Source organism: Bactrocera latifrons, unplaced genomic scaffold (assembly GCF_001853355.1).
Source record: "Bactrocera latifrons isolate USDA-ARS-PBARC rearing strain unplaced genomic scaffold, ASM185335v1 scaffold_48, whole genome shotgun sequence".
Classification (NCBI taxonomy): domain Eukaryota; kingdom Metazoa; phylum Arthropoda; class Insecta; order Diptera; family Tephritidae; genus Bactrocera; species Bactrocera latifrons.
In genome coordinates, this window is record NW_017537134.1 from 1069395 (window position 1) to 1082676 (window position 13282).

Here is a 13282-nt window from a genome sequence, read left to right on the forward strand (position 1 = left end):
GCAGTGGAATATCAGTGTTTCAGGGGCTGCGAATGCTTATGAATTTGACGCTTTTGCTGACGTTTTGAAACAACAACACCTCCATCATGCCATTATCGCCTACAATGGCGACACAGAGCAAGCACAACAACAGGCGGGCCTGCTAAAGGATAATACATTACGTGCACTGCTTAATGTGGCATCACTTCAGTTTTATGATGTCCATCAAGCGAAATCCGCTAAAAACGCTACCGATTTTCAAAGACTCTTCTACCATGACTCACCGCGTGTCGGTATCTATGTGGCCCAACTGGAGGATGTGTTGTTGCAGCAGCATGTTTTGGGCTCAAATGTGATTAGTGTTGACACCATCGATGCTGGTGGATATAGAGTGCGTGTCGATGTGGGTTCGCGTTTCAACAGTTCTCGCGTCTGGTTCATAATGTCCAAGCAACGTACGGTGACGGCAGCGCTGGCGAATGTGCGCCGCGTGATGACGCCACTGCCAGTTAATATAAGTGCGGACATTACAATCGGTGTCCGGTTGGATGGCAAGTGAGTGTGAAATATACTAATATAAATTAAATTGTTCTAACAGAATGCAGCAGAATGTTTGTGGTGGAATAGAGGCTCCGCCTCAAAGTATTTGACTTCTACGGGAGATTCGTCAAATACTCATGGCAAATAGAGACACGATGTGACCAATGATTAACCGAGCCGTTGGTGAAAATTGAGCTTTGAAAAGGAAGACTGTAAAGAAAATTAATAGTATCTGCCGAAAGAAAGCAAAAGAGCTAGAAATACATAAGCCCAAAACGCTTGAAATTCTGACTGGAAGATAAACTTTCTTTTTTTACTAGGAGTAATATTAATTCTATGGAATATTTGAGATCAGCATGAATTCGAAGTAAAATTCGCTATCCACAATATATTAAATTTATGTAGAGAAATTGGTTACTGTCTGCTCTGCCGCCAAATTAGTCATTAAGTAATTAATATTTCTTTCGAGTGCGACTAATTATAGCAATTGATTTATTCTTTCGATTTCAGCAATACCATACAACTTTTCGACATTTACAAAATACAAAAAGATTGGTTGGATATTGAACCGAAAGGTTATTGGAGCCCCGCTGAAGGTCTCAAGCTTAATACCAGGTTCCATCGAACCTTCGTCAACAGGCGTCGCAATTTTAAGGGTCTACAATTAGTAGGTGGCATAGTGGTGCGTATACCCGACAGACTTATTTTATTCAAGAGAGCATTTTACAGACCTTAATCTTATTAGATACGGGAACAGCCTGCCGATATGACTGAATTGGACTATTTGAACTCCATGCACCATAAAAATTTTGACCCCATGCAAAGGAAAACTTACCAATTGGTTAAGTTAATGGAACCTGTATTTGACGTAAGGTAAATTTTTTTAAATAATTCTACACATTATATTACTTTAAAAACAGAACCGCTCGCTAATATTTTGTAGAGCTAATTCACCACAATTAAGGGGTGTGTGTCTTGACTTATCAAAGTTTCAATCCACCTTTCGCTATATTAATATCGTAAAAATTTCTTCACTTAAAAGATATATATTTAAAAAAAATAAAATGTACAGAGTTACTTTACGTTTGAGAAGAGAACAAGCAGAATCTTAACTTCAATTAAACTGAGACAATAATACGATTCAAAGAACTACAACTTCCTTGTAAGAACTTTGATGGTTCAGTTTGAATGGAAGCTATATGATATAGTGGTGCGATCTGAAAAATATGTTCGAGGACTATAGCAATAACCAATGCCAATTTTTTAAGATATAACAAGCACTTTATTCCGATCGTACAGTTTGTATGACTGCTATGTGCTATAGTGATCGACCGTTTCAAAAAATGTGCAGTTTCTTGGTGAGAAAAGGTCGCGCTTAAAAATTCAATCAATATAGCTAAACTCAGTTGGTGTCAGTTCGTCACACAGGGCATTATTTCGTTTTGGGTATTAAAAACATCTTTTCAAATTTAATATTTCCTGTTCAAGAGAAAGAGAGAAAAATCCACCGAGCTATAAAAATAAGGTTATATTTATTCAGCTAACAAAGAGAACCGTCTAGCTATGCTAAAACATAAAAAATATAAACAAAAATTTAAATCTGTCAGTATTTGAAAACTAACCTGGGCAATAAGAAACATTTCTCGTGTACATTTATAACCTCACTATCAAAATTTCCAGCTTTCAACCAGTACTGAGGACAACTTGGGGTGAGCAAGCGCCGAATGGCAGCTGGGATGGTGTTATGAAATTATTACTCTCCGGTGAAGCGGAATTTTCACTATGTCCCATGCGTTTTGTCCCGAACAGGGTACATTTAATACATTACACGATAGCGGTACATACGGAATTGTAAGTAGAATCCTCATACCTCACATGTCCTGCAAAACAAATGAGCTTTACTTTTAACATCAAAACCTTCGCAGTGTCTTCTTCATATTCCGTCATCCGCACCGCAATGACATTCGTAACATCTACTTTGAGCCGTTTGTCGAAGAGGTCTGGTACACTGTTATTGCGATTGTTGTTCTGACCACATTATTGTTGCAACTACATTTGCATCACGAAAATCGCTTCTTCATAAATAAAGATCCACACTTTCAGACGCGTTTCGATTATGCGATTTTCTCCATATTGGAAGCATTTTTCCAGCAAGGCCCCTCAACCGACGCTTTTGCCGCCACATCAACGCGTACGCTCATTTTCTCTGTTTGCCTGTTTAGCTTGTTGTTGCAACAGTTTTATGGCGCTTTCATTGTGGGCTCACTACTGTCCATCTCACCGCGCACAATAACCAATTTGGAGGCACTATATAACAGCAGCCTCGATATCGGCATAGAAAATATACCATATAATATTGAAACCTTTGAGAAAACTACAGTGCCGCTAGGGATGGCAATCTACAAGGAGCGTGTTTGCAAGAATCGCGAAAGAAATATCTTATACATCGAGGAGGGCGCTGAGCGCATAAAGAAGGGCGGCTTTGCCTTTCATGTATCGGCCAATCGCATGTACTACATACTGAAAGGTATGCCTCGCAATGACAATAGAAAATAATTTCAAAACTAATTAATAAATAAATACTTTTGAAATTTTTCTCTAGAATTACTAACCGAAAAGGAGTTTTGCGATCTGCAAGATGTGCCATTCATTCCACCCTATCGTATTGGTCTTGGTATAACGAAAAGTTCACCGTTTCGCGAATACTTTACAACATCGATTGCGAAATTTCACACCTCCGGGCTTTTGCAACATAACGACAACCAATGGCAGTTGCCACAAATGGACTGTAGCCTAAGTCAGAATTATGAGGTCGAAGTAGATCTACAGCATTTCTTGCCGGCTCTACTTTTTTTAGTATCTGCTATGCTACTTAGCTTGGCTGTATTAATTTTGGAGATCATCTACTACAACTTGGAGAAAAGCACGAAGCTGGCACGTTTGTGTCCGAGAATAATGCCGAAGCCCAAACTAGAGTTTATAAATTGAAAAATGTGGCCGTTCTGGAAGAAACCTTAAGAAGAAGTTTAGAATTTTAAGCTCCAAATATGTTTTGCGCCTAAAGCTTATATTAATAAGTTAATAAAAAGTAATATCTTATGAATGTAGCACAAAAGAATTTTTTTTTTTTTTTTTTTTTTTTGTTTTTGATGATATGCTTGAGAATAAATATGAAAAGTTTAGTTTCATCAGACCACATATAGCACAGGTATTTTAACCAAGGTATAAGTGCGCCGTTTCTGGCAACCGGTACTGTCATGGAACCCAGTACTTAATTACTATGAAATGCTTACACAACTTTTTCATGAACACACTTTTGTGAGGTTTCGGCGTGAAAACCAAGTCAACGGCGTAATTTCCTGATTTTGATCGTCCGTGGTCCAAGGCGCAACACAAAGTGGTGCATCAGACTCGGTGAGGGTCTACAGTGTTTTTTCAATGGATTCATTGGGAGACTCTTGATCTTGATCTCCGCGAGTACCATTTCGGTAAGGGAACAGGAATAGTGTCACAAAGTTCTATAATTAGCTAATACTATCTTAAAGAGGAAGCCCTGCAATTCATGTACAATCCTTTCTAAGCTTATAGCTTTTTCAATTCGCTAGAAATCGCTAAATCAAAGCGTCAAGTATTGCCACGAAATCATTGACGAAAGAGTTGAGATCTTCTAAAATATATGTACATGTGTTCGCCCTCACTATTGTATTACTAAAAGGATTTCCTAATTTCCTTATATTTACATTAATCAAAGGATAAAAACCATAGATAGTATCTTGAAGTGTGCACTTCCAGTTTATCCCCGGAAATTTTTAATTTAATCTGCGAACTGTCAATGCCAGCAGTTCGCCACATTTTGCCACACGCTCGCCGTGTAGCCCGCGAGTACATCACTCAGGCCTTAAGTGTCCATTGCGGTTGAAGTGTGTACGAGTACTGCATGCGCGTACCTCGACAACATAATAATTACAAGCGCAGCAGTAATTGCTGCAGAAACAGTAGCAACAGCGTATGGAGTTTTAATTAAAAACCTGCTGATGGACGTGATGAGCTACTGAAAGATAATGGTGCAACTCAGACATGGGTCAATTACTCAAGTGCGGGTAGCTGAATCGAACGAAGAAGGCGAAGCAAAGAAGGGTAGAAAAAGAAAAGTAAAATATTTTGCGATGGGATAAGTGGCTAAGGAAATGTCTGGTGAAGGCGATGCGAGAAACATTAGAACATTCGGTGGAAAATATTATAGACTGACTGAACTATAACAATTAGACTTACGATAGCCGAATTCTTCTAGTTTTACCACATATACTGGGGATATGGATGAAATCGAACGAAAACTAATAAAAGTGCGATAACTCACTAAGAAAACACGTCAGTAATATTAAATTTTACAATGAAATTAGAAGGATGGTAAGGCATAAGGATCAGTGCTAGAATTGAATAATGAGCGAGACGTACTCATCTTTTGGTGAAATCCTAAAACAAATTTGCAAAAAAATTGGCCGAGTTGACCACACGTTTTCAAGCCATTAGTTAGTTTAGTTAGTAAACCGAAAATTGCGGTCAATCCACGAGAATATAATCGATAAAATCGAGTTAACACTTCCTTTATATCGTACATATCGGGCAGTCTGTAACATATATTTATGAATTTTAGTTAAAAAGTTTTTCCTAACAGAGGTGTGTTCTAATACCGAAAACTGAGTTCATAATCCGGCAGTTATTTTGAAGCCTCCAGTGCTGATAATACTACCGAAGGTAAGGGCAACCTGAACTGCGCCAAACCAGCCCCCTGCTTACTTGCTCTTCCCAGCTCTAACATTACATGTGCTTATCTGTATGAGGCTTACCACTAATTTACAACTAAAGGGTAATTAGACAACTTCGCTTTAGCTCTCCCGCCCTCTACGTCGCTACAAGCAAAGCTATAGACTTGCTTTACCCATTGCTGTGAATATTTCTCTTTTTTACTTTTTGTTGCGCCGCGAGTTATTGTCTTCGTATTAATATTTGTATATTTTGCACCGGTCCACCGCAGCACACACACACACACACAAAAGCTCGTGCTTGCACTGCAAAATGAATCTCGTCTAGGCAGCATAAACGGCACTGACTTAGCGGTGCTTGAAAAAGCTGTTCGCTTTCATTTCTGCTAAGCTGAGCACAAAATATACATGTGTGTGTGTGAGTGCCTGCATGGTTATTAGTGCAAGTAAGTTACACGCAATCATAGATTAGTGCAGTTAACCCACATATTCACCAAAATGTGTAAAACAAAATAATCGGACACACACACACACACACCAACATCGGCATACACCTGAACACTGCAAAGTGTTTCTTCTGAATATGTTGCACGGCGGCGTGTAGCAGCAAAGTGCATTGTTTACAACTTCGTGGCCGTCACTAACCACTTTTCTCCATTACCTGCTTCTCTTGCCTTCACTTTTATATCTCCATCTGTGTTGCCACCTTTGGCTGCTGGCGCGATTTGCTGCTATTTCGCGCTCCTTGCAGCATTATAAAATAATTAAGTCCTTTAGGAAATTATATTTCTCATTACAATGCTTCCGCGTCGTTGCCTTGCTGCCTGTCTATTTTCCGCAGACAAACATACACACATACGGTGTAGCGCTGTTTGTTGCTGCGCTGCGTAACGGTGTAGAATGTTGGAAAATTGTTTCTATTTTGCTGGCAACACATTACTAAGAATTGCGCTGGGCTCTTTTTCGCCAGCTCCACAACTTCATTTCGTGGAATTGCATCTTTCAGTACAGTGAGTCGCTGTAATTTTACGCGATTTTTATTTTATATAGCTTTTATGCATTTTCGCTTCCAGCTTTGGCTTATCTGCGCAATTTTAAATGATTTAAATTCCAGAAATAAAATAAAAAGATGTATAGCTGCTCTTTAATTCCACGCTTTGGTGCTCAACGACGCTATAGCCCCATCTACCGAACATCTATTTACAGTTATTCTATATGAAAACTAAGTAGGCGAATCAGCATACACAGGTGAGTTTTATGTGCGTTTTCGATCTGCCCAGAAAACGGCAAATAAATAGTGTAAATTACCCTTTTAGCGCTTAAACTCCTACTGAGCCTGATGAAACTTTTCAACGTAGCCATCGAATTGATTTTTCCCATGTTTATGCGATGGATAGAGCATAGTATGGCATTAATATGGCCAGCTGAGGAACCGTTCTGAAATTCTTTTTTAAGAATTTTTATTATTTCTCAACCTTCTAGCTCAGCGAGTGTGCTTCGAGGAAACGAGCCTCAAAGTATTGGTACCCATACAGCCGCGGCATGAAGTGCAGGTAACCTATTTCTACGAAAATATTCGTAGCAAGCCAATGAAACTTCGCGACTATATTTTTTTGAATAGTTTTTCAATTGAGTAGAAGGAAACATATTTTTTATTTTTTATTTTTTTTTTTTAATTCTAGAGTTGTCTTTCCCCTTAATAAATCTCCAATAGCAGTATTGTTTATTAAAATTAAATATATTTTCTCAATATAACCTTGGTTTTGGTACAAAATTTCTACTTCAGATCTCTTCGCAATTGCTCTCAAGCCTTTTTACTATATCATTTTAGTAGCAATCACTCCTTTCATTAGTACAAGGAAAATTAACTTTCGAGTTCCCAATCCTTGGCTTTGATGGAAATCGGTCTTCTAATCCTTCAAATCCACCAATAAAGACCTGTAGCTTTCACTAGAATTGCTCAAATGTATTGTTACAATTTAATCCACTCATATTTCCGATTATACCCACGAAAGTCGCTGAAAAAAAATCTGAAAATTCTCACCTTAAGAGCCCATTTCATTGACACTTTAAATATTTAAAAGTATTTTCACTTAATCGTCCACAACACAGTTCCGATAACCCAACTCTCTCATAAAATAACAGCACTTTTGCAGTTTCAATTGCTTATACTCATCTTTAATGCACAGCCAAACAGGTGTATAAAAGAGCAACTTTCCACCCAAGTTTAATGGATTTCTAATGTTATTGGTTTGTGAAAAGACTTTTCATTGAATTGCACTTGTTTTTCATATATTTCACCTTAAGTGGATAAAAGCCAAGTGGCAAGGAGTTGTGTAGGCGGTGACACCTTTGCTTACAAGAACGCTTATAAGCACCTTTTAAATTGTCTCAATATTTTTATACTCTTAGCCTTCTGTTTGCTTTGTTATACGCACAACGAAGCTGTCGCCGTCGAAGCGAGTGTTTTGCTGCTTCAAGAGAGAGCATATTTTTACGCATGTAGAGAAATCAGAGAATAGTTAAAGAATATATAAAATGAGTTGAAGGTTGATTAGAAATACGAAAGACTTGTTCGACTTCCAAATATATGTGTGTATTAATTGAAGTGAAACACTGGAGTGGAATTAGAGTCGTGTAGTAAATCGTTTGACGCTTTATTAAGCTGAAAACTTGCACTGACGACTTTTGGGTACTAACCACTATATGCAGTAATATTCCAAGTCGATGACAGGAGCTAGCTGCTGAATAATATGAACCGACTCATATTAATGCAAGAACTAAGTCTTCTGTAGGCCCATTCTAAGTACATCAGTCATAGACAGTTAAACAAATAAGACAGGCGTGATGCCAGGAAAAAAACCATAAACACAAAAAAGAATTGAAAGTCGTCCTTAAGCGATGAGCAAACCGTCAAAAATGTAAGAGTATTCTAAGAAAATGAAAATAGCAACAATGGAAATTTCAATTTGTGTAGCAAAAATAAATATATTTTAATATATAAACATAATAGCAATCTTCAGAAGTGTTGTAGAATACACTATGTACATTAAGGTGTCCATTATTTGCCAATTTGACGCCCCTGAAGTTTTTATTTTATTTTATAAAATTAAGGGTCTTTGATTTATACTTATTTCTTTTCCTTTATACTTTACAGGGAGCTTTTCGGTATTTTGTTGAGAAAGCTTCAAACAACCGTTTTTTTTTTTTTTTGTTGTTAAATCTCTTTAGAAATTATCTAAGAATATGTGCTCAAAGTTTTAGATGAGAATTTGAATTATTTTCGAAGCTAGAAGGAAAATAGTCGTAGTCGTATGTCATTGAGGCAAAGTTTATAATCTTTGGCATTAAATTATCTTCTTTTTAAACTAACAAAAAAACTAAGAAAAGTAAAGTTTGAACATGTTTTCAAAAAAATACAAAATAAAAGTTTTTTGGTCAAAAACCACTTTTATTCTCAATTTTTTTTTTAATTTTAAACTTTTTTTTTTGGAAATTCTTAGTTTAGCTAGTTGATAAATTATTATAAAAATATGAATCTATTTGAATTTTTTGTTTCTGATAGAAATTTTTGCATGTGTAGGATGCGAAATGCATCGGGCAGTTGCTTCCCCAAAGGCGGAATATCAAAGATTTCATATCCAAAAAAATTTGTGAATGATGCTTAAATATATAACTTAAACAATAGAAATTTCGCTTTAATCAATTACTTCTTTCCTTCCCAAAATAGTTCTCAAAATATCGATTTTTTGAAGCCTCTAAACCTGGTTACCCCTTAAGCAACTAAATCTACAAATCGAATAAGAGACATTTTAAAACAAACTTGAATTGAAATTGAAAAATGAATTTATTGTTTAGAAACTTGCTTTAAAAGTTCTACGCAGTTAAACACATATATGAAATTACCTTAGCATTCATACGAGCCATTTATTATATGTTGCTCATACGACATGGTGTACCATATGAACAACATTCTTTACGTACAACTTTTAAATGAAATTTTAGATTAAAAAATGTTGTGTTAGAGAATTAATTTTCCAAGGTTGTAGAGTTACTTTAGAGATAAAAACTTTTTTGCAAAAGATAAAAAAAAATTTCTAGACAAATATTCGTAAGGAAAGTAATATGATTTAGTCACGTTTAAATTAAAAACCAAGAGCCTTTTTATATGGTATTCTCTTTTTTAGGTTAAAAACTACAATTTCAGTGGATCCTTGCAAATAAAAATCAACTTGCGATACCCTAATGTACATACACATATATAGAGTCAGTGCTTGCATATGCGTCATGTGCGATTGCTAAAACAAACGAAAATGTATTTCTATTTTTATTTGAGAAATAAAAGGGAAGTATTGTTACAACAGTAACACGCGTTGCACACACACAGCAACCAACTCATAACCGTTATGGAGGGTTGAGACGATTGCATATGTCATAATTTGAACAATTTCATGTCATAGTGATACGCTGCTGCTGGCGTAGTTATCATTGCTTTCCACTACTCTTGCTATTACTATTATTGTTATTGTTGTAGTTATTGCCACTGCTATAAACATTGTTGACGCATTGTTTAACACACAATTGTCATACAGATGGCTGCAACAAAGGATGGTGTTGCAAGTGCATAGCTGGTACATATGAATTGGTTGAGAATGACAGCTTCAGCGCAGAGAAGAGGAAGAGTATATATGTAGCTTTACATATGTAGGGTATAACTAATATTGAGTTTCATAATATTAAAAAATTAATTTATGAAATAAATACAATTCAATTTTAGGAAAAAAGCGAAATAAAGTAGAAAATATTAAATTCAAATAAATTAATAAAATTTATGTAAAATGTAAGGAAAAAAAAAATTAAGTCACACTAAATTAAATTTAATTGGAATAAATAAAAAATGTTCAAAACTTGACGCCATATTTTCACAACTATTATCCAAGGCAACGCTACAAGCTCCGAAGGAATTTTCCAACATCTGACAGCTATAGCTCACATCACAAAACTGACCGGGCATCTTCAAGATAAAGATCTTCATAAAACATCTGGCTAGAAAGAAATACTAACTCCTTGGCCGATTTCCAGATTTATTTACATACCAAATGAATTGTATATAGCACCGAAGTTACAGTTTTTTCTTGTATTAAATAACTTTTTTTTTGTAACACAATTTCACAATTTTTTCATGTATTCATATAGTCATATATTCACATATACACATCCCCATTTCATTTTATATCTGTGCAGGCAATGGCAACTTTCTATTGTTACTGATTCCTTCGCTATATAAATCCCAATTTTCAGTTTTTCCTCCTCGCAGCGCTTTATATCCATCACTTTTGATTCAACATACAATTTCGTTTTGTTCAGCATTGTGGACAGCATGAAATTATTTATGTTTTACAGCGAAAAATGAGCGACACGCTGAGCAGCGAACGCAGTAAAAAATATGTCATTCTTCTTGCTGCTCAGCTGCCTAACTGCCTGTCACAATAGCGAGCCATTGTGGGGCTGCCCCCCCCTCCACTTCTCTAAATTTTACACTTTTTCATAGCTGCAGGCAACATAATGCTCATAACAGCTAAAACGGTAGATTGCATGTAACTGTGCTCTCTATGTATCAAATGTGCACTAAGTGGCACACACACACAATTGCATTTGTTTTTTTGTCAGTCCTCAACCGCATTATTACGAGATACATTTCTAATTCTATACATTCGTAATCGTTATCTGGCAGGGTGTGTCTGCGAAATTGAGTGTACAATTAAGTAAAAAAAAAGTGAAGAAGATAATAATGACAACTTGTTAACGGTAAATAGAACGATTTGTTGTAATTTTGCTGGTGTTGTAAGCAAGTGGATGCACATATTTGGTTTCACATTTCATTTATTATTTTAGACTAAGCTTTATATTTCTGCAATTATTGTATTTGGGTTATGGGATTGCATACGAAAGTATTCAGTTTGAATGATATTGCTTTTATAAACACATTTTATTTTTATACAACGAACAATTCCAAACAAATTTCCTCAATGAAGTTAGCTCCCAAATACTCAAATTTGGACCATATCAGACAGCACGATGACTAAAAAAAATGGAAGGTAATGCAACTCCCGTCTTTCTACGATACCAAAAACCGACCATCGGCAGACATTGCCTTTTAGATGCACTAAGGGGCTTTTCAGTTGGGACGGTACAAAAGTAGACCGATAGGGGTAACAAATGACTCCATATTTTTCCCCGCTCTTCGTCCTTTCATCATGGAAAGAAAAACGATCTAGCAACGAGTCGAAGTTGTTAAAATTTACTATCGAAATTCGAAATCAGTGTCCTCAAATTTAAGAGCGCTACGTCCAATTCATGGACAATCATCCTGTCATATCAACAATTGAGCGTCTCGTGGAACAATTCGATTCCGCAGGCACAGTGCAAATGTGTCCCGTGCTAGCGAGCCAAAGAAGTGCCCTTAGTGTCGGGAATATTGCTGCCTTAGCGCATCAATTGAGGAAGATCCATATCAGTCTCTCATACTTCGTTTTCAGGCGTTAGACATCTCTGTGACGTCGTGGTAGTGAAATTGGCGAAAATATCTTGGCCTACTTCCTTCCAGGATCAAATCGGCGAAAGAATTGAAGTCGCCTCATCACCAACATCTTGGTATGTTCGGGAATCGGGCTGAGCTTCAGCTCATTTCTGGCTGAGTGGTTTCGTCAATAAGCAAAATATGCATTATTGGTCAGGCAGCAATCCACACGTACTCCATGAGTGACTGTTGCATCCCGAAAATATTACGGTTTGGTGCGGTTTAGTACTTCTGTTATGATCTAGACCGGCATGTTACTGTGAATGGGAATCGCTACCGCTCAATGATAACGGAATATTTTTTCGCCCGAATTGGATGATATAGACTTTCACAATATGTGGTTCGTACAAGACAAAGACACAAGCCACACAGCGAATGTAATAATCAATTTATTGAAAACCAAAAACAAAATTTTTCGACCATGGGCTTTCGCGCGAAATTTAAATGAAAAAGTCTTACTATTTTCTGCTCACAGTAATATTACTATAACAGTGGTGGTATCTTAGAGCAAACGATCTGTGAGTTCATAGCCTTTAGCGAATTGATCAGAGAGAACACTCTAAAACTTAGATACAAATTGTTAAAATTTTTTAAAAATTTTGCAATTGGTGCTCTCGGTTATCGAACAATGAAGAACCTCCGTATTGACTTTAGTTTCGAAACTCTTACATTAATACCTTTCTAATTTATGCTTTTTTTTATCTGCTCAATGTTTTTACTATAATCTACTATTACTGTGCACTTATAGACATTTGTGTGAATATATTCTTTGCCAAACTCCACTAAAAGTTTCCCAGACTTTGGCGCGAATTTAATTTATTTCCATAGTGTTTCTGTATTTTTTTTTTTTGGTGTTTTTTCCCTGCATTTTCAGCCAGAAACTACGCGCGCCAATATTGCTAAAGTGTGAAATAAAGATTTCTTGGAAATTACTTTTTGGTGTGAAAATTTGTACTTGAAAGACGCTACTGAGTTAAAAGCTGAAGGCCAAAAATGAAAGGCTAAATACAAGCAGAATTTGCTGTTGTCGCTAAATGTACAACAAGCGTCATTTTCCCAACTGCACTACATTTTAAAATTACCATTTTTAACCTGGAAGGCCTGATTGCAATAAGAAGAAAATTAAAGAATTTCGCACGTGTCTGCAGAGATACGACTCCTTAGGACCTTACCATTCAACTCTGAAATATTGATAGAGAACTTCGAGAATAATCTTAAATTCAATATTAGCTGAAGAAAGCCTGCCCTTAGACCATACAAAACTAACTGAGCTCGAGCAATTATTTCCAATATCTTTCAATTATATTGGACCCAGCTGTACTTGCGGTTAACCTGATATCCGATCAGCTCCATATACATACTATACTTATATTATGGATCCCTCACAAAGAGAGTAAATCTTTCAAATGCTGTTTGTTTG

At 36.3% G+C, this 13282-nt stretch overlaps 1 protein-coding gene across 1 annotated transcript; it reads left to right on the plus strand.

The window, feature by feature from the left end:
- The first annotated feature begins 421 nt into the window (after positions 1 to 421).
- On the plus strand, positions 422 to 3507 carry LOC108973454 (glutamate receptor 1). The gene is made up of 6 exons (XM_018940719.1): positions 422 to 534; positions 1030 to 1201; positions 1265 to 1392; positions 2200 to 2370; positions 2445 to 3046; positions 3122 to 3507. Exons 1-6 carry the CDS (start codon positions 422 to 424, stop codon positions 3505 to 3507), a joined length of 1572 nt encoding a protein of 523 aa, XP_018796264.1.
- Positions 3508 to 13282: the final 9775 nt, after the last annotated feature.

Bases quoted from the DNA above. Each gene is read 5' to 3' on its own strand.
- LOC108973454 (XM_018940719.1), top strand. From the start codon at position 422: ATGTCCAAGCAACGTACGGTGACGGCAGCGCTGGCGAATGTGCGCCGC. The intron at 1,202-1,264 runs GTGCGTATACCC...TAATCTTATTAG, and splicing joins AATTAGTAGGTGGCATAGTG to ATACGGGAACAGCCTGCCGA. The intron at 2,371-2,444 runs GTAAGTAGAATC...AAACCTTCGCAG, and splicing joins ATAGCGGTACATACGGAATT to TGTCTTCTTCATATTCCGTC.